The 24304-nt window shown below is 37.6% G+C and overlaps 2 protein-coding genes across 7 annotated transcripts in view; one reads left to right on the top strand and one right to left on the bottom strand.

Annotated features, from left to right (window-relative positions):
• The first annotated feature begins 1410 nt into the window (after nt 1-1410).
• Nucleotides 1411-21466, top strand: PP2D1 (protein phosphatase 2C like domain containing 1). 4 transcript variants are annotated; one of them, XM_019810757.3, is made up of 3 exons: nt 1411-1617; nt 7996-8807; nt 20229-21466. In XM_019810757.3, exons 1-3 carry the CDS (start codon nt 1595-1597, stop codon nt 21029-21031), a joined length of 1638 nt encoding a protein of 545 aa, XP_019666316.2. In that variant the 5' UTR covers nt 1411-1594; the 3' UTR covers nt 21032-21466. The 4 variants fall into 4 exon arrangements, with proteins under 4 accessions (XP_019666316.2, XP_006936508.2, XP_006936509.2 ...); XM_006936446.5 differs by having other exon boundaries at nt 7996-9059; XM_006936447.5 differs by having other exon boundaries at nt 1412-1617; nt 7996-9059; nt 20496-21466.
• RAB5A (RAB5A, member RAS oncogene family) overlaps nt 21232-24304 on the bottom strand; it is a 30278-nt gene continuing 27205 nt past the window's right edge. For all 3 annotated transcript variants that reach the window (XM_003992157.6, XM_019810758.2, XM_045037667.1), the window contains exon 6: nt 21232-22671. In XM_003992157.6, coding sequence (XP_003992206.1) covers nt 22556-22671 — 116 coding nt within the window. In that variant the 3' untranslated portion in view covers nt 21232-22555. The remainder of the gene's footprint in view (nt 22672-24304) is intronic.

Below are 24304 nucleotides of genomic sequence, written 5' to 3'. Positions count from 1 at the left end.
AATCAGGGCAAGCCAGTAACAAGCCTTAGACAGTTGGATCGCCTGCTCTGAGGAGAAGACATTGAGAAGCAACCAGACTGGACATGGGTAGAGCACCTAAGAGGCCAGTGAAGTAATCCCGGCAAAATATTTTTGTATCCTAGAAGAGTGGGAAAGGAAACAAGTGGATGAGCAGAGGGATATATTGAAGAGAGAGGTCTGACAGGTCTTGGTGATTGATTGCATCCATCCATCCAGAAAGAGAGAACAGGGTGCTGGTGGTGGTAATGGCAGAGGTATCTATAGCATCTAGGGTTCAATCAGTAAAAGCTGAACCCTGGGACTCACGGAATAAGAAATTCATTGCTGAAATTAGACCTTGCACAGTCTGTGGAAGCAACTGAACATCTGGGAAGGGGCGTTAAATCCCTAACCAGGCAAGATGAGAAGCTAAAAATGTCCAGCCACTGAAGTAGGACCTCAAAGAGGAGACTGATGGAAAAGTCTTGAAGAAGCATTTGCCTTTGGAGATCTAAAGGCAGTCAGATGCTGGTGGATCTGGGGCTGCTGTTGGCCAACAAGGCCTACAGTCCAGAGGAAGAGCTGGAGTAAGAGCAAGGACAAGCTGGAACCTGCCGGGCACCTCTGCTTGCACAGGTCATCTCATTGAACTATGATGGCGTTCACAAGTGGTGCCTCCAAATTCCTTTCTTGGCCCACTCTAACCTGGAACTGCACAGGGAAAGGGGCTCTGCAAAAACAGTTGCCCGCTTCACCAAGTTACTGGTGGGAGATTCTGGAGGAAATGCATTGAGTTCCGTTTTAGACACGTTAATGATGAGTTGATTGTCATATGTCCCCTACGGAGATGCCCCGTAAGCACCTGTCTTGTCCAAATTTCATCACTACGCAAACATATTGCTCTAGTTCTAATCCATCCTGGGGTGAGAGAGTGGAATGCAGCTTTGGATTATGAACCTAGGAATGAAAGATATTGGTCAGGAGTGAAGACAGTCTCAGGAAACAAAAAGGCGGTTCAAACAAGTCTATAACTTTCAGGCAGTGACTTGGGGCAGCGAGATGGAGTGTGCAGGCCCCACAGGGCAGGTGGGAGGTGGTGTCCTGGAGAGATGGCCTGAGAAACCTTACCTCTGACTGAGGAGGGAATTGGTCTATACATTAGGGATAGCCTCTCAAATCAGAATTTTGAAAGTCTCATGACTTGTAAGACAAAAACTTACTTGACAGTTACTCCTCTTATTTTTTAATCCTCTTATGGAGGCACAAGACAGTATGTTTAATGAATGATTCTCCTTTTCAGAAACTTCAAAGACAAGTTTGTTAATACGGTTTATGACCCTCCTGCTTCAAAGTCCTTCAGCATCATAAAGAGAGTTCTGACTGAGGTTCCAGGCGATGTAATAAACATTCCACACAGAGAGGTGTAGTATTACATCCGTGGAACCCCCACCACTGCCCCCACACCACCACCATTGCTCCCACCATCTCAACCACCTCCACTACTGCTGTCAACATCATTATCCAATCTGGAGGAACAGAGGCTGGGGAAAGGCAGTAAAGAGACAGCAAAGGGAGGCAACAATTCCAAATAAGTATGGAAATTAATAGTGCTTTCAGGTAAATCTTTTTCATTTCTAGTGGACAACAAATGTAGTCAACTAACATTTTTTAAAAAATTCCAGTGTAATTAACGTACAGTGTGATATTCGTCTTAGGTGTACAAGATAGTGATTCAATAATTCTACATATTACTCAGTGTTCATCATGATAAATGTACTTTTTTTAAAATATGAAATTTATTGTCAAATTGGTTTCCATACAACACCCAGTGTTGATCCCAACAGGTGCCCTCCTCAATACCCCTCACCCACCCTCCCCACCCTCCCACCCCCCATCAACCCTCAGTTTGTTCTCAGTTTTTAAGAGTCTCTTATGTTTTGGCTCCCTCCCTCTCTAACCTTTTTTTTTTTTCCTTCCCTCCGTCCCCCACCATGGTCTTCTGTTAAGTTTCTCAGGATCCACATAAGAGGGAAAACATATGGTATCTGTCTAAGCTTCTGCACTGCAAAGAAAACAATCAACAAAACTAAAAGGCAACCAACAGAATGTGAAAAGATATTTGCAAATGACCTATCAGACAAAGGGCTAGTATCCAAAATCTATAAAGAACTCACCAAACTCCACACCTGAAAAAACAAATAATCCAGTGAAGAAATGGGCAGAAAACATGAATAGACACTTCTCTAAAGAAGACATGCAGATGGCCAACAGGCACATGAAAAGATGCCCAATGTTGCTCCTCATCAGGGAAATACAAATCAAAACCACACTCAGATAAATGTACTCTTAATCTCCTTCACCTGTTTCACCCATCCCTCCACTCACCTCCTCTTTAGTAACCATCAGTTTGTTCTCTATAGTTAAGAGTCTGTCTTTTGGTTTGTATTTTTTTTCCTTTGTTAGTTTTTTTTTTTTTTTTTTTTAAGTAGTCTTTACACCCAGTGCCTAGCCCAACGTGGGGCTGTACTCATGACCCTGCAATCAAGACCTAAGTTGAGATCAAGAGTCAGACGCTCAACTGACTGAAACATCCAGGTGCCTCTCATTTGTTTCATTTCTTAAATTCCATATGAGTGAAATCATATGGTATTTGTCTTTCTCTGACTGACTTGACTTAGCATAATACCCTTTAGATTCCATCGATGTTGATGCAAATGGCAAGATTTCATTCTTTTTTTTTTTTATGGCTGAATAATATCATCTCTTTTTTATCCACTCATCTATTGATGGGTATTGGGCTGCTTTCATAATTTGGCTATTGTAAATAATGCTGCAAAAACCATAGGGGCGCATGTATCCCTTTGAATTAGTGTTTTTGTATTCTTTGGGTAAAATACCCAGTAGTATGATTACTGGACCATAGGGTAGTTCTAATTTTTTGAGGAAGCTCCACACTGTTTTCCACCGAGGCCGCACCAGTTTGCATTCCCACCAACAGTGCACAAGAGTTCCTATTTCTCCACATCCTCACCAACACTTGTTTCTTGTTCTGTTGATTTTAGACATTCTGACAGCTGTGAGGTGGTATCTCACTGTGGTTTTGATTTGCATTTCCATGATGAGTGATGTTGAGCATCTTTTCATGTGTCTGTTGGCCATCTGTAAGTCAATGAACAGTTTTATCTGCAGTATTCTTTTTCCTCCACTCTCTTAGTTATCAAATGAAATCTTGGCGTCCGGTTAGACTATGTACAGGGGCAAATGATATATTATTCTGACTACCTTTTACAAAGGAGGGCTTCAATCCCTCTCTATGCTCTTATTCTGCTGTATTTTTCATGTTAGTACTTACCCCGATCTGGGAATATATGTTTACATGCTTCCTTTATTTATTGTCTGCCTTTGTGTCAGTATAAGCTTCGTCACAGACCATGCCTGTTTTCTTCACTGCTGTATTCCAGCAAATAAAACAGTACTTAGCATATTTCAGACACTCAAGTATTTGTTGAAAACTGAATGACACATTACATTCTAAGAATGACTCCAAGTGAGAGGTGAGAGAGAACTGTATTATGGCTAGTGCCTATATACAGAAAAATAAACTTCTGGTGTAAAAGGTTGACTCTATGTCAAATCACAGTCATAGGGTGCCTTATATATTGTCCCAACAGTTCATTAAGCCTCAGAAAAACTATACCCTTTACATGAACATTACTAAATAATAGCAATTAAAAATCTTGGCTCTACATTTTGGCCAGAAGAGCTTAATAGCTTTGCCAGTACAGTATAACCTTGGATTGTGAATGACTTGTTCTGCAAGTGTTCCACAAGAGGAGCAAACATTTCTACCCAATTTTAACTTGATAAACGAACGATGTCTTGCAATATGAGTGGGACTTGACGCCGAATGTCACATGATCACAACTGAGCCAAAGGTTCTTGAAATTTGCTTTGATATCCACGTGCTTTGGATTACCTGCATGTTTCTGGAATGAATTATGCTCTCAAACCAATGTTTTCTTGTACTCATTTTCTCCACCTACTTCTTTGCTTTTGCATTCTGTTTCCTTTGGTGGGTCCTCTTCCTCCTTCCTGCTAACTGGTCATTCCCTTGGATTTGCCTTGGACCTTGTTAATATCTCTCACCTGTGAGTTTTTCTAGGTCAGCTTCTCAGATGTCATGATGCCATTCCTAGCCAGATGAGGGGTTAGGTCCCTGGTTGGGTACTGTCCTGGGCTTCATCTGACCTGTTTAATTCTTTGTATGAAGGTATGAGTGGCACTGTGAACTCCTCCCCTGGAAGCTTCAAGCCTTTTTTGTCTGTGCATCTTCAGCACCATGCACACTAGTTGGCCTGTTGTAGGTATTGAAGAAGTGATTGAATGCTGACCAAATTTGTTGATGAGATTAAAGTATTTACCAGTGAAATTTATATAATTTTGGGATTTGCTCTAAAATATTCTAATAGACGGGTGCCTGGGTGGCTCATTGGTTCAGCTTCCGACTTTGGCTCAGGTCAAGATGTCGCGGTGCATGGGTTTGAGCCCTGCATTGGACTCGGTGCTGACAGCTCAGAGCCTGGAGCCTGCTTCAGATTCTGTGTCTCCCTCTCTCTCTGACCCTCCCCCCACTTGTGCTCTGTCTCTCTCTCTCTCTTAAAAATAAATAGACACCGGGGCACGTGAGTGGCTCAGTCGGTTAAGCATCTGACCCTTGATTTCAGCTCAGGTCATGATCTCACAGTTCTTGAGTTCAAGCCCCGCATCTGGCTCTGTGCTGTCAGATTCTCTGTGCTTGGGATTCTCTCTCTGCCCCTCCCCCACTTGCTCTCTATCTTTCGGTCAAAATAAATAAAAATAAACTTAAAAAAAAATATATATATATAATAAACAAATAAATAAACATTAAAAAGATAAAATATTCCAATAGAAATACATAAAATGAAACTAAAAAATAAAATGGTTGAAGACAAAGATGAAACAAGAATGAAAAAGTGTTGGTAATGGTTGAAGCTGGCGATGGTTATATGGGGGCTCATTATACTCTTCTATTTTTGTGTATTTTTAAATTTTTTTGTTAATAAAACACAAAAATTTGTTGTTGAGGCAAAGCTAGGAAGGTCTACTAATATGCTAAGAGTTCTAGAAACATTTATGAAGGGCAAATTTGTAAATAAAATTTTACTATACAGTTGTGCCCTTCAGGGAATTAAATACAAATAAGGAAAGGAAAGCAGCAAAACATTTCAAACTTTTCAGAGCTCTGCTTGTTTCTTTAATTTTTCATATTACCATGTGCAAACCATATATGAAAGTTACTGAAACCCCTTGCCTATCACATAGTACACCATCTTATTTATCATTTATCATAGAAAATTTTCCTTCCTAGAAACAAGATTTTTGTATAGCATATAGAATAAAAATTCTAATGGGAAGAATCTTAAAGATATTTTCCTATTTTCTAGAGCTATCGTATTATTTTATTTATGCATTCATTTCTTATTTACATACATTTCTCAAAATTAGGCTCTATTTTTTTTATGTTTTTATTTATTTAAGTAATCCCTACACCCAACATGGGGCTTGAACTCATGACCCCAAGATCAAGAGTCAAATACTCCCCCAATTTAGCCAGCCAGGTGCCCATAAATTGTGTTCTATCTTGTATGTCCAGTTTATTTTTATTGTTATTTGTTAAACTAACATAACTGTAGCCAAGCAATGATATATACAACTTACCACAACATATTAATAAAAACACATCAAGGAATTCTGAAACATTCAGATTCAGTTTCTGCTATTAACAACATCCTCTCCTTGGGTGCCTGTTTGGCTCAGTCAGTACAGCATGTGACTGTTCATCTCGAGGTTGTAAGTTCAAGTGTCATATTGGGTATAAAGATTACTTAAAAAAAAATCCTCTCCCATTGAGTTACTAATTTTTTCCCTTAAATTAGTTTTATATAGAATACATTTCCCCCTAAGCATTGCAATTTCACGTCTTTATGTCATATGTTTTCATTTGGTATGGTTCTCAGTGTCCTTTTTGCTTAGGGTAGAAGGAGCAGGCACTTTCTGAGTGTCCCCTATTGCCAATTGCTTCTCCATTGATCTCATGTGATGCTAAAAATAATCCTGTTCATTTACAGAAAGAAAGCAGATGGTCAGAGAAGCTCAATAACTTGACTAAGGCCATATAGTTTGTAAGTGAAGACAGATTTTCTTTTTTTTTTTTTAATTTTTTTTTTAATGTTTATTTATTTTTGAGACAGAGAGAGACAGAGCATGAACGGGGGAGGGTCAGAGAGAGAGGGAGACACAGAACCTGAAGCAGGCTCCAGGCTCCGAGCTGTCAGCACAGAGCCCAACGCGGGGCTCGAACTCACGGACCGTGAGATCATGACCTGAGCCAAAGTCGGACGCTTAACCGACTGAGCCACCTAGGCGCCCCAAGACAGATTTCCTTTTAATCCAGAGTCTACATTGTTTACAGTAGATTGTTTTGTCTCTCCATATTCAAACTTTCAATATGAGGCCATGACTTAGTATTGAGTGATAATGGCAGATTTTAGGACGGCATGCAAAATGTGACCCTACTTACATTTCAGAAAAGATGACATATTTATATTATATATGTAAATATATTTATGGAATTAATGTTAACATTAATATATCATATCATTCTATATTTAATGATATACACACACACATGCATACACACATATTTGGAAAGATAGATAACAGGCGGTTAACTGAGCCTGGGATTTGGGAGTTAGGGGTGGGGCTGGGGAGACAAGCAGAACACGCTTTCATTTCTAGTTTGTATCTTTCTGTCATGAACTTAAAAATGATTATGCATTGTTTTTATGTAAAACATATTATTATTTTGTCATTAGTACTAAATGGGCTCATTTCTTATTTTGACAACTGTCAGCACTCTTGAATACCTGTTACTATGCATATTATTGTAGGTGCATCTACTATATTAAACGTACTCACATCACATACAATTATATGACTTGAGTTGAAGTTAACAGGATGTTGCATGTCATAAACATTTAAAGCTACTAACTTTGATTTTTCAGGTTTTAAAATATTCTTTAACTAAAGCAGTTTTTTCAGATCTCCAACATTTCCCTGGGCCTCATGAATTGTGCTTATGTGGATAAAAATTGCCCTATGTGCTGAGTACTGTTCTAGATGCTTCTGGGAAGTAGTATAAGAAAGGATGCCTGCTGTCCAGATATTTATCGTTCAGCTCCACAGCTTTTCTTTCCTTTCCTCAGCCTACACCCCTTTCCCACGTAGTCCTAAAAAATTCTGTCCTATAGTTCTTTTTATCAGTCTGCTTGGTTTGGCCATGTCCTATGCATTTTGTTGCAAATTCTTTAAGTAGAACAAAACAAGATTTTCAGCAAGATAAAATGGAGTACAAAAATATTCATGCTCGTGGCACCTGGGTGGCTCAGCCAGTTAAGGTCTGACTCTTGATTTCAGCTCAGGTCATGATCTCACGGTTCGTGAGATGGAGACCCCAGTCGGGCTCTCTGCTGACAGCATGTAGCCTGCTTGGATTCTCTCTCTCTCCCTGTCTCTCTGCCCCTCCCCCATGCTCTCTCTCTCAAAGTAAATAAATCAACTTAAAAAAAAAATAATCATGCCCAATTTTAAATCAAATACCTAGGTCTCAGCATATACCTTCAAATGGCTGGGATACAATCTTGTGTTGATTTCTCGGAGTATTTGTTCTTAGATTCCTAGTTGACTTTGTAGAGACTTTGCCTAATTTTATTCAGGCACACACAGTTCAGTCACCAATTTTTTGAGTCCCACTTTTGCGGTCTTTTGGGAATGACAGAAAGATGCATCAGAATATTCAGCGGTAGGCCCACACAAAACTGTGAGGAACTAAAGCAAATCGCAAAGATAAAGGTCTGCCTGACAAGACTTTCTGTGTCATTCCTAGCGCGTAAATATCTTTTATCCTGTTTGCAGAGTGTTTTGGAAATCAAGGGAATGGAATGTGAGAAAGTCGACATTTAATTCAGACCAGGAAATACCACTTTCATTGAGAAGAAGGTATTTTAAGAGGAAGAAAAAGGGCAGACCATCCAGAGACTCTGAAGAGTATGATAAGCAACAGGTCGGTGATCACATGATAACATTTCCCTGTTCCATATGCAAGCACGAAATTGACGTACGTGAAATTTTCCTCCATAAAAAGCAACATGTGGCTTGGGCCACCCTGGGGTTTCAGTTGATGGGTGGAAAGAAACCAGGGCCCTCAGTGATTGCCATTCAGAGACAGCTCATAATCGCCAAACTATTGTCATCTTCTAGATTCACCGAAAAAATCCTACAGAGCATTAACAATGCTTTTGAGCTACTTTGGAAGAAACAAATACCAGCATACTTTAAGATTGTTGACAGCATTCATAGGAGTTCCACACATCCTCAAACTATCTGTCATCTATTGATTAAAGGTGTCGCCATTTGTGAAGATAGAAATTCTACATGGAGAGCTGACATGAATGATAAATTCACTGTAGTGAACAATTTTGGCAATAAACACAATGTGTGTTTCTTTGGTTTGTTTGATGGACATCATGGTGGCTCAGCAGCAGAGCTGACATCAGTTGAACTCCCAGTTTTACTTCTCCATCAACTTTCCAGATTCGATCCTTCCTACCAAATGACCCCTGAAGAGCAAAACATAATCGAATCCTTTCACACCGTGTTTAGAGAAGAATACATAGCTATAGAAGAACTTTTCTCCTCCATAACGAAAAAGACAAAAACACTGAAATGTGAGTATGAGAACATACACAAAGCCTTTGCAAAAGCATTTTGGAGAATGGACAGGCTTTTACGTCTTGGAAGGAAAGAAGTATCCAGGGTTCGATGGAGTGGCTGTTCTGCAGTTACTTGTATACTGGAAGGCAACATTAAAAATCCCTATGCTGAGAAGAGAATCCATAAGCGTGTTAGTGTGGCCGAGAGTTTCCCTTCCCAGATGATGCCACAGATAATTTCTGGAGTATTGCATATTGCAAACACTGGTATGTACATTGAGTTGTACACACTATACCTTACATTTATTTTTTATTCCTGGCAGCAAAACTTCTCTTGCTTCCAGAAATACTTAGCGACCTATAACGTAGTGACTTATTAATGCCTAGAAATTCCATTGGCTAATTTAAGAAAAGATCAATAACCACAGAATAAATGCAGATTGCAGGCACAAAAACAGTTGTAATTTTGGAGGAACATATACATAATGATGTGACCAAAATGTTGAATTTCCTAAATGGGGTAGCAATACAGCTGTTGATAAAGGAAAAGCACATTTGCTTAGATCTGAATGAAACAAAGAACATTTCCCATACTTCCCTTTTCCAGGAGAATGGAAAGTTCTTTGGGGATTGTTACAGTCTGAACTGGTTATTCTGATAACACAATTGCAATAGGTCATGTGTGCTTATCGGTCAACTAGCATCAATTTGATTTTTAGAGAAATAATACTTTATGCCTCAATTTTATAGGCATATGTTCTCTTCTCCAAAAGAGAATTTTATTTCAAGAAACACTTCTTTTCACTTTAAGTGTTAAAGTTCTAGTTTAGGAGCTTGCCAAAATGCAAAGCACATAGGTTAAACAGTTTTAGAAAAGTTAAGCTGAGTTCCATGAGATGCTTAATTAGGTTTCCACTACCCCTTTCATGAACAGAGTTATTTGTTGTTGTTATTGTTTTTTTAAGTAAACCCTACCCTCAGTGCAGGGCTCGAACTCATGACTCCGAGATCAAGAATCGCATGGGCTACCAACTGAGCCAGTCAGGTGCCCCTGGACAGAGTTATTATTATTATTTTTAATATGAGATTTATTGTCAAATGGTTTCCATACAACACCCAGTGCTCATCCCAACAGGTGCCCTCCTCAAGGCCCATCACCCACTTTCCCCTCCCTCCCACCCCCCATCAACCCTCAGTTTGTTCTCAGTTTTTAAGAGTTGGATAGAGTTATTATTAATAATTGCATTCACTTATTGAATATTGAAGATAGCCTAATTTCTCATTTAGTTTTACAAGAACACTGATATCTAAAGATATATTCTAAGTATTATTTTTTTAAATGTATTTGACATATCACCTTGTGCAAGTTTAAAGTATGTTAATATGATACATTTATATATTATAATATGATTGCTGTTCAGGTGACAATTAGCACCTCTATCATGTTACATAATTACCATTTCTTTTTAGTGGTTGAAACAATTAAGTTCTAGTCTTAGCAACTTTGATGACTATCATACAGTATTGTTCTCAATATTCCCTATATTGTGCATTAGATCTCTGGGACTTATTGCTGCAAGTTTGAACCCTTAAACTATCCATACCCCTGCCCTAGTATCTGTTGTTACCTCAATTTTCTATTTTTTTTAATGTTTATTTTATTTTTGAGAGAGAGAAAGAGCACGAGTGGGAGAGGGGCAGAGAGAGAGGGAGATACAGAATCCGAAGTAGGCTCCAGGCTCTGAGCTGTCAGCACAGAGCCTGATGCAGGGCTCGAACTCATAAACCATGAAATCATGACCTGAGCTGAAGTTGGATGCTTAACCGACTGAGCCACCCAGGTGCCCCTACCCCAGTTTTCTAGATGAGAAAACAGAAACTGGGAGAGGTGAGATAATTTGTTCAAGGTCTCAGAGGTAATAGGAATTGGAGCTGGAAATTAACCCCGCTATGTCATACTGCATCTGAAGACGATTGCTTCCAAAGCTTGAGGAGGCTGGCCCTCAGAGAGTGGGACATTGTGATCAAGATGGCTCTGAACAAAAACCAGACAATCACGAAGACCACTATAATGTCAAGGTCCCTGGAAGTCAGCCTGTTTCTGCTCTAGCTCTGGTTCTGAGCCCAAGATGGGTAACTCCCATTAAGCAATGCCAAGTGCAATGCCAGTTAGTTCCCTCAGAATTTTCATCATTTCTCAGGCTTTATGCTGAGGTTCCAGATGGCTTCAGAGCAGGTCTACTTCATACACAGACAGTTTTCAGATTTCAGATCAATCTGGGAACTGACCCATATTCTTGGACTTGGGACCTCCATTAGAAAATGTCATTACACATTAAGGTTCTTGTAAAATTAAAGGAAGAATTATGAGATAGTGAATAACTAGACACTATCATTAAATGTCTAATTTACTATGACTCACTACTTCCAGAATCACTGCCGTTTGGCTGGTTCTAATCTCCAGGTCAGACTTTTGTTGGATCTAATCTCCAGGCTACATAATTATGTTAAACTGTTTTCATTTAGGCATCCTTCATTTTAATAAAAACAAATAGGTAGGGGAAAAAATCCAGCTTGTGAAAAGGAGGTTGTGATTAATGACAAAAGAGTGCTCCTGGAAGAAAGCAATTTAAATGGGTTACAAAAAAATGTTCACAGAAATTCACCAAGAGCATGTTTTGTATTTTATGATACAAGACCTCTAATTATAGCAAGGGTATTTTTTTTTCTTATTTGAAGTTTGTAAAATACCAGTGCCATCACAACTCTGAAATTAAACAAAAGAAAACAAAAAAACTCGCTTTATAATGAAACATGAGTGCAATAATGAAGCCACTGAATAAATGTTGAATGTGTGCATGTGGAAACAGACACTTCCAAACCAACATTCTTGAGTTTTTATTCTTAGCACATCTCATTTAGAGTGCATTTTATAATTTCTCTTGGTGCTCTCGTATTTTACTTCAATTAGTCCTCACAGAATTAAAACACTAACAAATGTATTTACACAGAATACATAATTACACATTTTCCCTAACATCAAATAAACCACAAGTTTTACATTTCTAATTAACCACACTAGTTCCTTATAAACAGAATGGATTCTTATTTGAGCCCTTAATTTTCCCCAGTGCTTTTATTTTTAATAGCTTTATTGAGATGTAATTCACAAAGCATACAATTCACCCGTGTACAGTTCTGTGGTTTTTAGTACATTCCATTTACAGATACGTGCAACCATCACCATATTCAATTTTTGAAAATTTTTGTCTTCTTACAAAGAAGCTCAGTACCCTTTAGCAATCAACTCCCTAACCTGACATTTCTCCAGGTCCAAAAAGCCACTGATCTACATTCTGTCTCCATACAGTTCCCTCTTATGGGTACTTCATAGAAACGTAATCATATGACTTGTGTTCTTTTGTGACTACCTACTTTCACTTTGCATGTTTTGAAGGTTCACCCATGTTGTAACCTGCATCGGCACTTCTTTCCTTTCGGTTGCTGCATAATATTTCACCGTATAGTTGTGCCACATGTTGTTTATCCATTTATCAGTTGAAAAACATTTGCGTTGTTTCCAATTTTCGGCCGTTACGAATAATGTAGGCATGAACCTTGTGGATAAGTTTGTGTGTGGACATGTTTTCACTTGCTTGGGTACATACCCAGGAGTGGAATTGCTGGGTTGTAAGATAAGTCGACAGTTAACCATTAGAGGAACTGCCACACCATTTTCCAGAGTGGCCACACCATTTCACTATCCTGCCATGGATGTCTGAGGGCTCTAATATTTACACATTTTCCCAGTGCTGTCTTTCTGATTCTAGCCATCTTAGTGGGCATGAAGTGGTGCTGATTTGCACTTTTCTTTGTTGACTATGTTGACTATTGACTACCTCTTTATGTGATTATTAATCATTTCACTATCTTCCTCTGAGAAATGTCTACTCAAATCTTTTGTCCATTTTTTTTTTTAATTGGGTTGTCTATTGAGTTGCAAGGTTTTTTAGTATTCTGTACACAGAATCAGATATATGATTAGGAAATATTTTAATTACATGGGTTTCTTCTCTTTCTTCTGTTCTGAAGCAAAAACACCTGAATTTTGATAAAATCCAATTTATCAACTTTGTTGTTTTGATGCTTGTACTTTTGGTGTCAAATCTGAGACCATTGCCTAATTCAAGGCTGCAGGAACTTACACCAGTGTTTTGTTCTGAGAGATTTATAGTTTTATGTCTTACATTCACGTCTATGATCCATTTTGATCATGATGAGGGGTCCAACTTCCCTCCTTTCTGTGTGGATATACAGTTGTATATTGTTATCTCTTTTACTACTTTCCTTTGAGTTGATTTCTTTATTCCTATCTATCTCCTTTGTTGGGTAGTTAGCTATAACTCTTTGTTATTCTAGAAGTTTACAGTATACATCTTTAGTTTCTCACAGTCTACCTTCAAATATTATATCATTTTACATATGGAATAAGATTCTTACAACAGCATACTTTTATTTCTTCCTTCCCAGACTATATATATATATCATATATAAGGTGTAAAAATCTTATTCCCTATGTATATGATATATATATATTGTGATATATATGATATATGATATATATATATATGATATATATGGTATATATGGTATATATGTGATATATATATGTCATATATATATATGGTATATATATATATGACATATATATATGATATATATGGTATATATGGTATATATGTGATATATATATGTCATATATATATATGGTATATATATATATGACATATATATATGATATATATATATGACATATATATGAGTTTGTTTATATGTATAAAATATCTATTTTTTAAACTTGTCTATTTTTATACAAGCATATCTAGGAGGTATTTTGGGTTTGGTTCCAGACCACCACAATAAAGAAAATATTGTGACAAAGCGAGAGAAAAGAATTTTTGTTTGTTTCCCAGTGTCCATATGTGATGATCACACTATACTGTAGTCTACTAAGTGTACAATAGTGTTATGGCTAAAAAGCCACAGTGCATATCTTAATTAAAAATACTTCATTGCTAAAAAATAGTATCATCTGAGGTCTTAATAATGTAATCTTTTTGCTGGTAGTGGGTGTTGCCTCCTTGTTGAAGGCTGATCAGGGTGGTGGTTGCTAAAGGCTGGGGAGACTGTGACAATTTCTTAAAATAAGACAACAATAAAGTTTGCCACATCGATTGACTCTTCCTTTCATGAACTATTTCTCTGTAGTTTGTAATGCTGTTTGATAGTATTTTACTAACAGAAGAACTTCTTGCAAAATTGAAGTCAATCGTCTCAAACCCTTCTGCTGCTTTGTCAACTTGAGTGCATGTGATATTCTAAATGCTTTGTTGTCATTTCAATGATCTGCACGGTATCTTCTTCACCAGGAGTAGATTCCATTTCAGGAAACCACTTTCTTTGCTCATCCCTAAGAAGCAAGTCCTCATCCGTTGGTTTTATCATGAGATTGCAGCCATTCAGTCACAGCTTCAGGCTCCACTTGTCATTCTAGTTCTCTTGAATTTCTGCCACATCTACACTGACTTCCTCCACTGGTCTTGAACCCCCTCAAAGTCATCCATGAGTGCTGGAATCTGCTTCTAAACTCCTGTTGATAACAATATGTTGACCTCTTCCCATGAATCATGAATGTTCAGAAGATTTCAATTTTCTTTGCCCAGATCTATCAGAGGAATAATTATCTATGCTGGCTATAACTTCATAAAACTCTTTCTGAAGTTACAACTTGAAAGTCAAAATGACTCCTTGATCCATGGGCTGCAGAATGGATGTTGTGTTAGCAGGCATGAAAACAACATTACTCTTTTTGCACATCACCAGAGCTCTTGGGTGACTTGATCAGCTGCATTGTCAATGAACAGTAATATTTGGATCTTTTTGTCCTGAGCAGTAGGTCTTAAGAGTAGGCTTAAAATACTCAGTAAATCGTATTAAAAATAGTTGCACTGTCATCTAGGCTTTGTTGTTCCATTTATAGAGCACAGGCAGAGTATATTTCTCAAGACCATACTTAAGGGCCCTAAGATTTCTGGAATGGTAAATGGGCATTGGTAAAGTAGTGACTTAGTGTATCGATTCCAATATCTTTATGTCCAGATTATAAATATTTGTTCTTAAAATTCCTTTTAATGAGGCCCTAGAAACTACTTTTGTACTAGTGATGCAACCTTAATACAACTGGTGAGGTTCATTCTTCTTACGTATTAATATGCAATTACCCTTACCTCAAGAGGCTGTGAGGATTAAAGGAATCACTTGGTAACCTTGAGAAGGAAAGGACTGGGGCTTGAGGTGTCCAACAATTAAGGAATTGTGAATAATAGGAAAGTATTTGGTAAAGCTATGATTGGTCTCTGGATCTACAATGAGCTCATGGGACAGAAAACTGGGTCACTTAGGAAACAAAAGTAGTTTCTGGTAATTATTTCCAGCCCCATCCTTTTTCTGTAAAACCTAATTCAATTTCAGAACCACCTTATTTTACGCAGGGAAGAAACCATATTCTTTTTTTTTTTTTAATTTTTTTTTTTCAACGTTTATTTTATTTTTATTTTTGGGACAGAGAGGGACAGAGCATGAACGGGGGAGGGGCAGAGAGAGAGGGAGACACAGAATCGGAAACAGGCTCCAGGCTCTGAGCCATCAGCCCAGAGCCTGACACGGGGCTCGAACTCACGGACTGCGAGATCGTGACCTGGCTGAAGTCAGACGCTTAACCGACTGCGCCACCCAGGCGCCCCAGAAACCATATTCTTAAATAACACTGACCTTTTACGTGCCTCTTCCTCCCTCTCCCTTTCTTGGGGTATGTTGGTGGTGATACAAACCTGATTCTGAAAATAGATTCAACAAATACTTGACAGATAGTTGAGGCTGACGTGTAAAGTGTTGTTAGGCTCCAGATGTACAACGGTGAACATGAGTTTCATGCTCATACATCCTACAAAACGAACAAAGGGATCTTTTGAATAACCAATGAAAACTAGCTCCACATCAGCAAGACTCTCATGCTGATCGTCAGTTGGAAGATGTAAACCTAGTGTCCACGCATACAAACAAATTCAGCCTTTTCTGCAAAATGAAAAGTCCTGTAGACAAACTGGATACAGATTGTTTCCCTGACCTCATTTACATGCATTTCTGTTATGATTCCATTTTAGGTATACCTCACTCATGTTTCAATTTCACATTTGTTCATGCTCCTTTTCAATTGCTTTTTCTTTCTCCACTAACTTTCTCAAATAATTCATTTCCCAAGCTCCAAGTTACTGCTCCTTACTTCCTTAAGCCTATAAATCTACTTCATAAGAATTTTCTTAAAACTTTTTTTTCCCCCCAGGGGCACCTGAGTGGCTCATTTGGTTAAGTGCCTGATTCTTGATTTTGGCTCAGGTCATGATCTCACCCTTCGTGGGTTTAAGCCCGTGTTGGGCTCTGTGCTGGTAGTGCACAGCCTGCTTGGGATTCTTTCTTGCTCTGCCTCTCTGCCCCTCCTCCACCCGCTCTACCTCTCTCTCAAAATAAACTTGAGAGAGAGCAGGGAAGATCATGTGAAATCATGACCCGAGCCTAAACCAAGAGTCGGACACTTAACCGATTGAGCCACCTAGGCGTCCCAAATTTTCTTGAAAGTTTTTTATAAATGGGTCTGAAATGAAACATTTATAGTTTTGTCTCTCTCTTTTGTGGATAGCCTCTCTTCTGGTTTCCCCTTCTTGGAACACAAAGGAAAACCACCTTTATCAAGTTTCTACTTATTGAATTACTTTCTTAAATCTCCACAATAACCTTGACAAAAAATAACATTGCAGGTGGAAAACTGTAACTCAGGGAAATAAAGTGGCTAAATGAAGATCAAACACAAAGTTGTAATTTATTAAAGCCCAAGTGTGTCAGATACCCAAGTGTTCTGTTTCTTCCAAACCAAGGCAACATTTTTTTTTTCCTGGGCACTCCTGCATCCTAAGTATGTTTCCTTTCCTTCCACCATATACAATTTCTCTTCCTTTTCCCTCCAGTTCTAAAACTTTCCTGTTATCTTCAATAGTAAGTGGCTTTATCTGAAAAAATATCTTGATCTTGCTCATTCACATCTAGAATTCCCTGTTTGGGATTCTAAGGTCACTCTGATGTTTACAGGGATACTCTTCATTTTCATAAGTTGGAGATAACCCAGCAATTGCAGGAGGCAGCTACACCATTGCTCCCTGCATAAGGGAACACTTTGCCTGACTATATACATGCCATCTTGAAAAAGCTTGAGTATCATCTCAAAGCACTTTTTCTAATCCCCATATAATTAATGTCCTCTTCCAGTAACCCTGTTCCACTTTTTTTTTTCTAAATCAGATTGCATTTTTTGTTGTTGTTGTTCCACTTTTTTTCTGATAACATTTTCTGAACAGCACAATCTCTCCAAACTACTGAAGTTCGTAACTTTGTCTAGGAATTTGAATTATTTATGCCCAGATTCACAGAAACTTTTGTGGGTTTTCAAATCAGTCCACTGTCCAGTTATTCTCATCCCCTCCAAATAGATGTTCCAAGAACCTTTCTTTAAAGCCAATCTGTCCTCCCTTTTAAAGTGTCATAATCTGTTCCTCTTTCAGTTCTCCACACACTTGGACATACAGTATTATTAAAAAAAAATTTAACGTTTATTTATTATTGAGAGACAGAGCGTGAACAGGGAAGGGGCAGAGAGAGAGGGAGACACAGAATCGGAAGCAAGCTCCAGGCTCTGAGCTGTCAGCACAGAGCCCAACGCGGGGCTCAAACTCACAAACCGCAAGATAATGACCTGAGCCGAAGTCGGACGCTTAACCGGCTGAGCCACCCAGGCGCCCCAATACAGTATTATTTAAATCTTCTAATTTCCCATCTTCCTGGGGCCTTTTTGTTCACTAGTCTATCCTAGCTTTCAGCTTAATGTAGCCAAACTGCTTATAACAACCTCATTTACAGCTGACAGCACATGCAACCTATGCAAAGGATATAAATGAACTCTGCACATGTAATTTTTCTTATTTCCTCCAACGGTACTCTTCTAGGGCCTGAATCTTATGTATCCTCTACTTCCTGGGTAATGTATGAATAGCTGAGATACAGTGGGTACCCCCCCCCCTTCACTTTTTCCTTCATGAACCATTCACATAGGTAAGGATACAAGTTATTCAGAAGGCACTATTTCCCTTTTTATCAGGGTGAGCAAACTATCAGCTAACGCAAAGTCAGACAGCAAGTAAATTGTAGAGCAAAAAGTGCAGACAGAACTTAATATCCCTTCTTCTAGAAAGTTCTATCATGTTGACCCAGAGGGATGTTCACAATAGTAAAATAAACACAGCTACTGGGGGTGGGGGTGGGAGAAGGCAAATAGTTTAAGGCTATGCTTACCAACCTCTGCAAAGGCAACTTAAATAAAAATACCAGTTTACCACCTTTCCGTTGTAGCAACATAATTACTGTATTTTCTTTTCAAATCGTGCAACAAAGTATTTTTTCTTGTTGCTAAAAGGGCTTTGGCCTGCCACATGCAAATTATCATTTAGGAAGTCAGTGGATTTGACCATTCTGAGCCAAATGATGTCCCCTGTGTTTTCAGAGCGATTTACATGTATATGTACACACATAAATTTCCTAATTTAAGAGAGGTATTGAATCCTGTCTTCTGAATACAACAATTCAGTTTACCCAGGTGACATGTTCACTATTATTCCATGCTTTGCTGGTACAGAAATAATTTACAGCTTAGCAAAAGTCAAGGATTATTTTACTGATTCACCTTCTGTAGAGTGTTTAGAATGACTAGCAAAAAAGACAAGTCAATGCAAAGTATTAATAACCAAACCACAGAGATGTAAAAGAGGTAATGTAGTTTTTGTCACTTACTATTCTCTGGTTTTAAAAACATTTTCCACATACATCATCTTTAGAATTCCCATTACACAAATGAGCCAATAGGGCTCAGCCTATCACTGACACTAATGCTTCAATCACCAACTTAGGCCCTTTCTGTCCAACCATACTAGTTGTATAGACTTTAGTCTTCCGAAATCTCAATTTCTTTGCCTCAAAACCCGAGGTGGGGAGGTTAGAACTGAACCCCTGTAGCAGCAAAATTCAGATTTCAGGTATAGCATTATGCTTGAAACCAGAATATTCTAATGTAAATTTTGCATGATCTCAGGAATTTTAATTTTCAAAGGTACTATAATATTCAAACATCATTGGGCTGCCTGGGTGGCTCAGTCGGTTGAGCGTCTGACTTCGGCTCAGGTCATGATCTCGCGGTTTGAGTTTAAGCCACGCGTTGGGCTCTGTGCTGACAGCTCAGAGTCTGGAGCGTGCTTCAGATTGTGTCTCCCTCTCTCTGCCCCTCCCCCACTCACACTCTGTCTTTCTCTCCTTCAAAAATAAACACACACAAAAAAAATCCAAACATTAACCCCATCTCAGATTAATATAACCTTTTATAAATGATAAATTCCATATCAAGAAAAACTATTGCCTATGTTAGAATATATAATCCTATTTCTAAAAATTTGGGAAAATAATTTTTCTAAGAAATTAAAACAAATTTTGTATATCTTTTTAATAAACCAAAGAAAGTTTTGGTAATAGAACCATCCCTTAATCTGTTCAGAGCATTGTTTAGATTTTAAGATTTCAATGAAGCACACATCACAGGTTCATCTGAACCATGAACAAACTATGATCTACTTTTAAGATGTCAGTTTTCAGTCGAAGAGTTTAATTTAATGTTGACTATTATCAATGTAATACATTAACAATACATATTATTTTTGCTTTACTAGGGCTAATTGACTTAAATTTCTTTGTAACTACACAACACGTAACTAGTAATATCAACATTAACAGTGGTATTCTGTTTACGTCACCCAAACCTACAATATGTTCAAGATCAAACTCCACTCTTAAAAAAAAACCCAAAACAACAAAAAAAGCCTGTTTTTAATTAAGAAGGCATTTATCTGAACATGTAAAAAATGTCTGCTCTGTGGAATATATGTCGGTTATAAAAAATTTCAACTGTTGGCTCTTCAAAACAAATATTCAGAAGCTGGTTCATAAAAAACTTGATGGTTATTTTTATTGTCTGTAGCTTTAGTTATTTTAGTATTAAGTGCAGTATTTTAAACACTAGGTTGCTTAAAAATGAGGGATAAACTGGCCTTCCAGTTTCAGATCTTAATGGCCATAAATCGTTCAGTCATATCATTACTTCACACATGTAAAAAATATTTTTAAATTTCTTGCTTTCTGTTTATGCACTGAAACAAAGAATTAATAAAGTCAACAGCATACTTTGATATGATTAGTTCAGGATCAATTTTTCAAATAATCTTCTAGGTAATGTACAAGCAGTCTTATGCAGAAATGGAAAAGGCTTTTGCATAACCAAAGAACACACCACGCGAAACATAACCGAAAGAAGAAGGTTACTTCAGAATGGAGCGATGATTAGTTCAAATGAACCACATGGGCTCCTAGAAGGGCAAATAAAAACCACACGAGGACTTGGGTTTCATGGAAATCTCAAACTGAAAAAATCCATTATTCCAGCACCTCATACTATCTCTGTCCCTATAGATGACTTATGCCAATTCCTTATTTTAGCTACTCATGGACTCTGGGAAGTTCTGGATACAAAGGAAGTCACTGCACTGGCAATGACCATGTTTCAAGTGTATAAAGAAACCTACTGTTTTGTCAAGCAAAACAAATCTTTACCATCCAAAGAGCCTCTGCTTTTCCCAATCAACGAACCAAGTAATACTAAATCAGAAAGTAGTATCCATATACTATTTCGGTATAAACCTGAATCTACAAAATGTGTGTCAACTACAAATTCAGAAGAAAATGTTTCTGATTCAAAATGTTCTAATTCTAAAAATGCACAAACATTTCCACCAGAAAAGACGAATCACGATCTTTGCAGTGAGAAAGAAACCAAAGGACCAACCAGTGTAAGTGATGTGCCAAAAGATTCAAGTGAAAAAGAAAAAGAATCACGCACGAAAAATTTCTATGAAGGTGCAGCCAAGTATATTAGCCACGAACTTGTGAATGCTGCTTTAGTGGCTGGCTCCAGAGACAACATTACAGTCATGGTAATACTTCTCAATGGAAGCGAGTATCAGTTTTTGATGTAACAGTTGAAGTTCCGATGATCCAGAATATAAAAACGTAAAGACAATTCTTCAAGACCCAGATATTAGGATCATACATCAATACCATGCAAATCATTTTTACAAATGTATTAAAGAAACTTTTATAAAAGCATATTTTAGGTTACACCATACCATTTATATATGTTCACTGTTCCATGTCAAAAAAAGAGAAAAACCAGTACTTGCTTTTTATACCACTTTATTCCAACCTGAGCACCTCAATATAAAACTAAACACTGGTGAACTGTTTTCCTTACTAATTCTGAATTACTGTAAATGTACAAGTTCTGCTAGCAGTTCAACACTTAAATAGATTAAATCATCTCTGACACATGGTAGATTTCATATAATGAAAATACTTAAACAATTAGTGCAATATACTGAACTGATCAAAATAAAATGAACTTTGGAAAACAAGGCTGCAAGATTGTTACTAACATACGGCAATATTTATGTTACAAATTACTGGTACATTGTTTATTATGGTTCTAGCCATGTAGGAACAACTGGAGCCCCTTCCTTTCAAAGGGAGAGAAAAGGTAAAATTAGCTGTTTTAGTAACTGTACATTTTGTATACTTTTAAGCAACTCTTAAATATTACAGAAAAAGTAATAAACATATATGGAGACTACAGTGCAGTACCCTATTTACAGTACAGCTGAGGATCAAATTTAAAATAATCAAGTTTGAATGTACATAATTGTTAGTGCATTGACTATATTACGTCCAAAGGGAACAAAAGCCCCCTCCCTGCCCCCAAACAACAAAACCTATGTAATGGCCAGCAGTGATTGAACAGAAATCACAGACACCTGGTTTGTTTCATTTCTGTTGAAGAGCTCACATGTTTGAAGGGAACACTATCCATTAAGATCAGTTTTCATATTCCTAAAACAAGAGATTATATTTGACTTTTTTTTACCCCACTAAAAATACCAGGACAGCTATAATTTAGATGCCACTAATGTTCATTTTTTTCACCCTTTCACTAAAGATGTGGCACTGTTTTCTTGTGGTTAATTTGTTAAAACGTGGAATGTACATTTTAAATATGCATACTAAGAGAAATTACCAGTTGCCTGAATACCATAGCTAAGCATAAATATCCTTAGAATCTCCTTCTAAAAAAAGAATGTTTTCTGAAAAGCCCAAATTAATAAGTTCCAAATCTTTTTCATAGAAGTGGCTGGTTAACTGTGGGTTTTCATCATCATTTGTCTCTATCCCTGGTGATGAGAAATGATTCCCCCTAACCGTCCAAGGAAACAAGCATACACACACAGCTCTCATTCCCCCTTTCTACTTCTGAAACATTAGTCAGAGGGTCACATGCATGTTATTAAAAATTAAGTTCAAAACACTTAAAATAATTCTGTATTAGAAACTTGACTCTATCGTAAGTCTCTTCTTTTTGGAAGTCATACTGGGCTGGTTAAATGCTCCAATTCCACTGTCATTAACATCGAGGAAGCAGAAGAGTATTCCAGCAAGTTCAAACTGGAGGTTTAGTTACTACAACACTGACTCCTGGTTGGCTGCGTGGGTTCAGTAAGGTCTACTCCTCTTCCTCTGGCAGAATTTGCTCCTGGATTCTGTGGTTCATTCTTTGGCAACTTTTTAGCTGAGAGACAAATTGTCAAAATACACACAATTAGAATATTCATATTAGAATTACTTTCATCTACTTACTTAAAATCTTTTTTTTTTTTTTTTTTTCCAGCTAGGTTAACCCAAAGAATCACACAGCAGTATGTTCATTCTTTTCAAATGTTTACTGAGTACCTACCAAATACTATGGACTGGTCAGTCCTTAGGTCAGTGGAGTTACACACATAAAATTAAAACTTAATTTACTAGAGCTATATTTAATCCTTTATATATTTTCAGTTAATAATACCAGAAAAGTTATACTTTATTTGATAATCATTAATACTTCTATTGTTTAAGAAAATCTAAGTTAATAATGATGGCCAGCCAGTAAGTTTATAAAGAATCTTAGCTTTTACCAATATTCTCTAGACTGCCATAAATACTTTTCTGGAACAATTTGGGATTATAAACAAGTACCATCACCATCATCCCGTAAGAACCTGTCCTCTTACTGTGCTACCTAATTATCATCCCAAATTCTGGCAGGTCACATCTCCTGTTTTCTTCCTGGTTACACAGACTTTACCCTTCAAACATCTACCGCTTTCCTCTTTTATGTCTGATCAAGAACCCTAATCCGATTCACCAGTAGCTCTGCCTAGTTATGAGTTGCCTTGATTCTGAAGGCTCTATCTCAAAAAGCTGTTTCCCAATTTTGAGTCAGGTGATCTTGGCTTGCCACATTTGGATGAAGCCCTCAACCAGCAATCAGGGTTTTAGTTCTGCTAAACTCCATACAGCTAATGGCTGTTCTCTGGAGCCTGGATCTCTCTGATTTAAAAATTCACCTGTTACATACACTCTACTTAGATCCCAAAGGTCCTTGATGTGGGTTCACTAAATATTAACTAACTCTAAGAGTATGGATTATAAAGGTGACTAGATACATTGGTCTCTATCAACCTTGGAGAGGGACGACTATGGCTGAGTTCTAGCTTTACACCTTAGCCTTGGCTCAGGTTAAACAAAAGTTAAACATGTTCTACTTCAGTATCTGAATGCCATGAGCATTAATCATCTTTAGAATCCCCAACAATTTAGAATCCCATTCCACCTCAATGGAAGTGAGAACCAGGAACACTGAAGTTTGGGAAGAAAAGCCTTCACCTGGGGCCACTTCTCTAGAAATGGCTCTATGGATCGTAGGGTAAATGGTAATAAAATGGCAAATTTCCAGTCAAATGTATTTTCAAACAAAGCCTTGTAGGGACAAAGAGTAGGCTAGCATTTATAAACTTTATTATAATACTAAGTTAGGTTTTGGACTGAGTGATCATTTCTTCCCTTTAGTATACTCCATGGGCTTTCTGTAATTAGATCTGGATGAAATTAGGAGGTTGCAGGAAATAAACTGGAATGAGGAATTTTGGCTTCTATCGGTTTACTGTGCAAAGATTAAACTAAAACACAACTCTGAGAAGCAGTCTCCTGTCTCCTATCGTATTAAGCATTACCAAAGTGAAGCTGATACTATTTGTTTGGTATATGGATAATTGGAGTTTACCAATTTGCCCCTGAATTAGGATTGTTAACAGGCTAAAATCCTGGATCAAGCTAATGAAGATGTGCAACGAAAGAAGCTATGCAATCATGATCTTATCAAA

This window comes from Felis catus, chromosome C2, assembly GCF_018350175.1.
Source record: "Felis catus isolate Fca126 chromosome C2, F.catus_Fca126_mat1.0, whole genome shotgun sequence".
Classification (NCBI taxonomy): domain Eukaryota; kingdom Metazoa; phylum Chordata; class Mammalia; order Carnivora; family Felidae; genus Felis; species Felis catus.
This window is presented reverse-complemented; position numbering and strand designations above follow the sequence as displayed.

Coding starts and splice junctions, on each gene's coding strand:
- PP2D1 (XM_006936446.5), top strand. CDS start 1,595: ATGGAAATTAATAGTGCTTTCAG. Junction 1,618..7,995: donor GAAATTAATAGTGCTTTCAG/GTAAATCTTTTT, acceptor TCCTGTTTGCAG/AGTGTTTTGGAAATCAAGGG. Junction 9,060..20,228: donor ATTGCATATTGCAAACACTG/GTATGTACATTG, acceptor ATAATCTTCTAG/GTAATGTACAAGCAGTCTTA.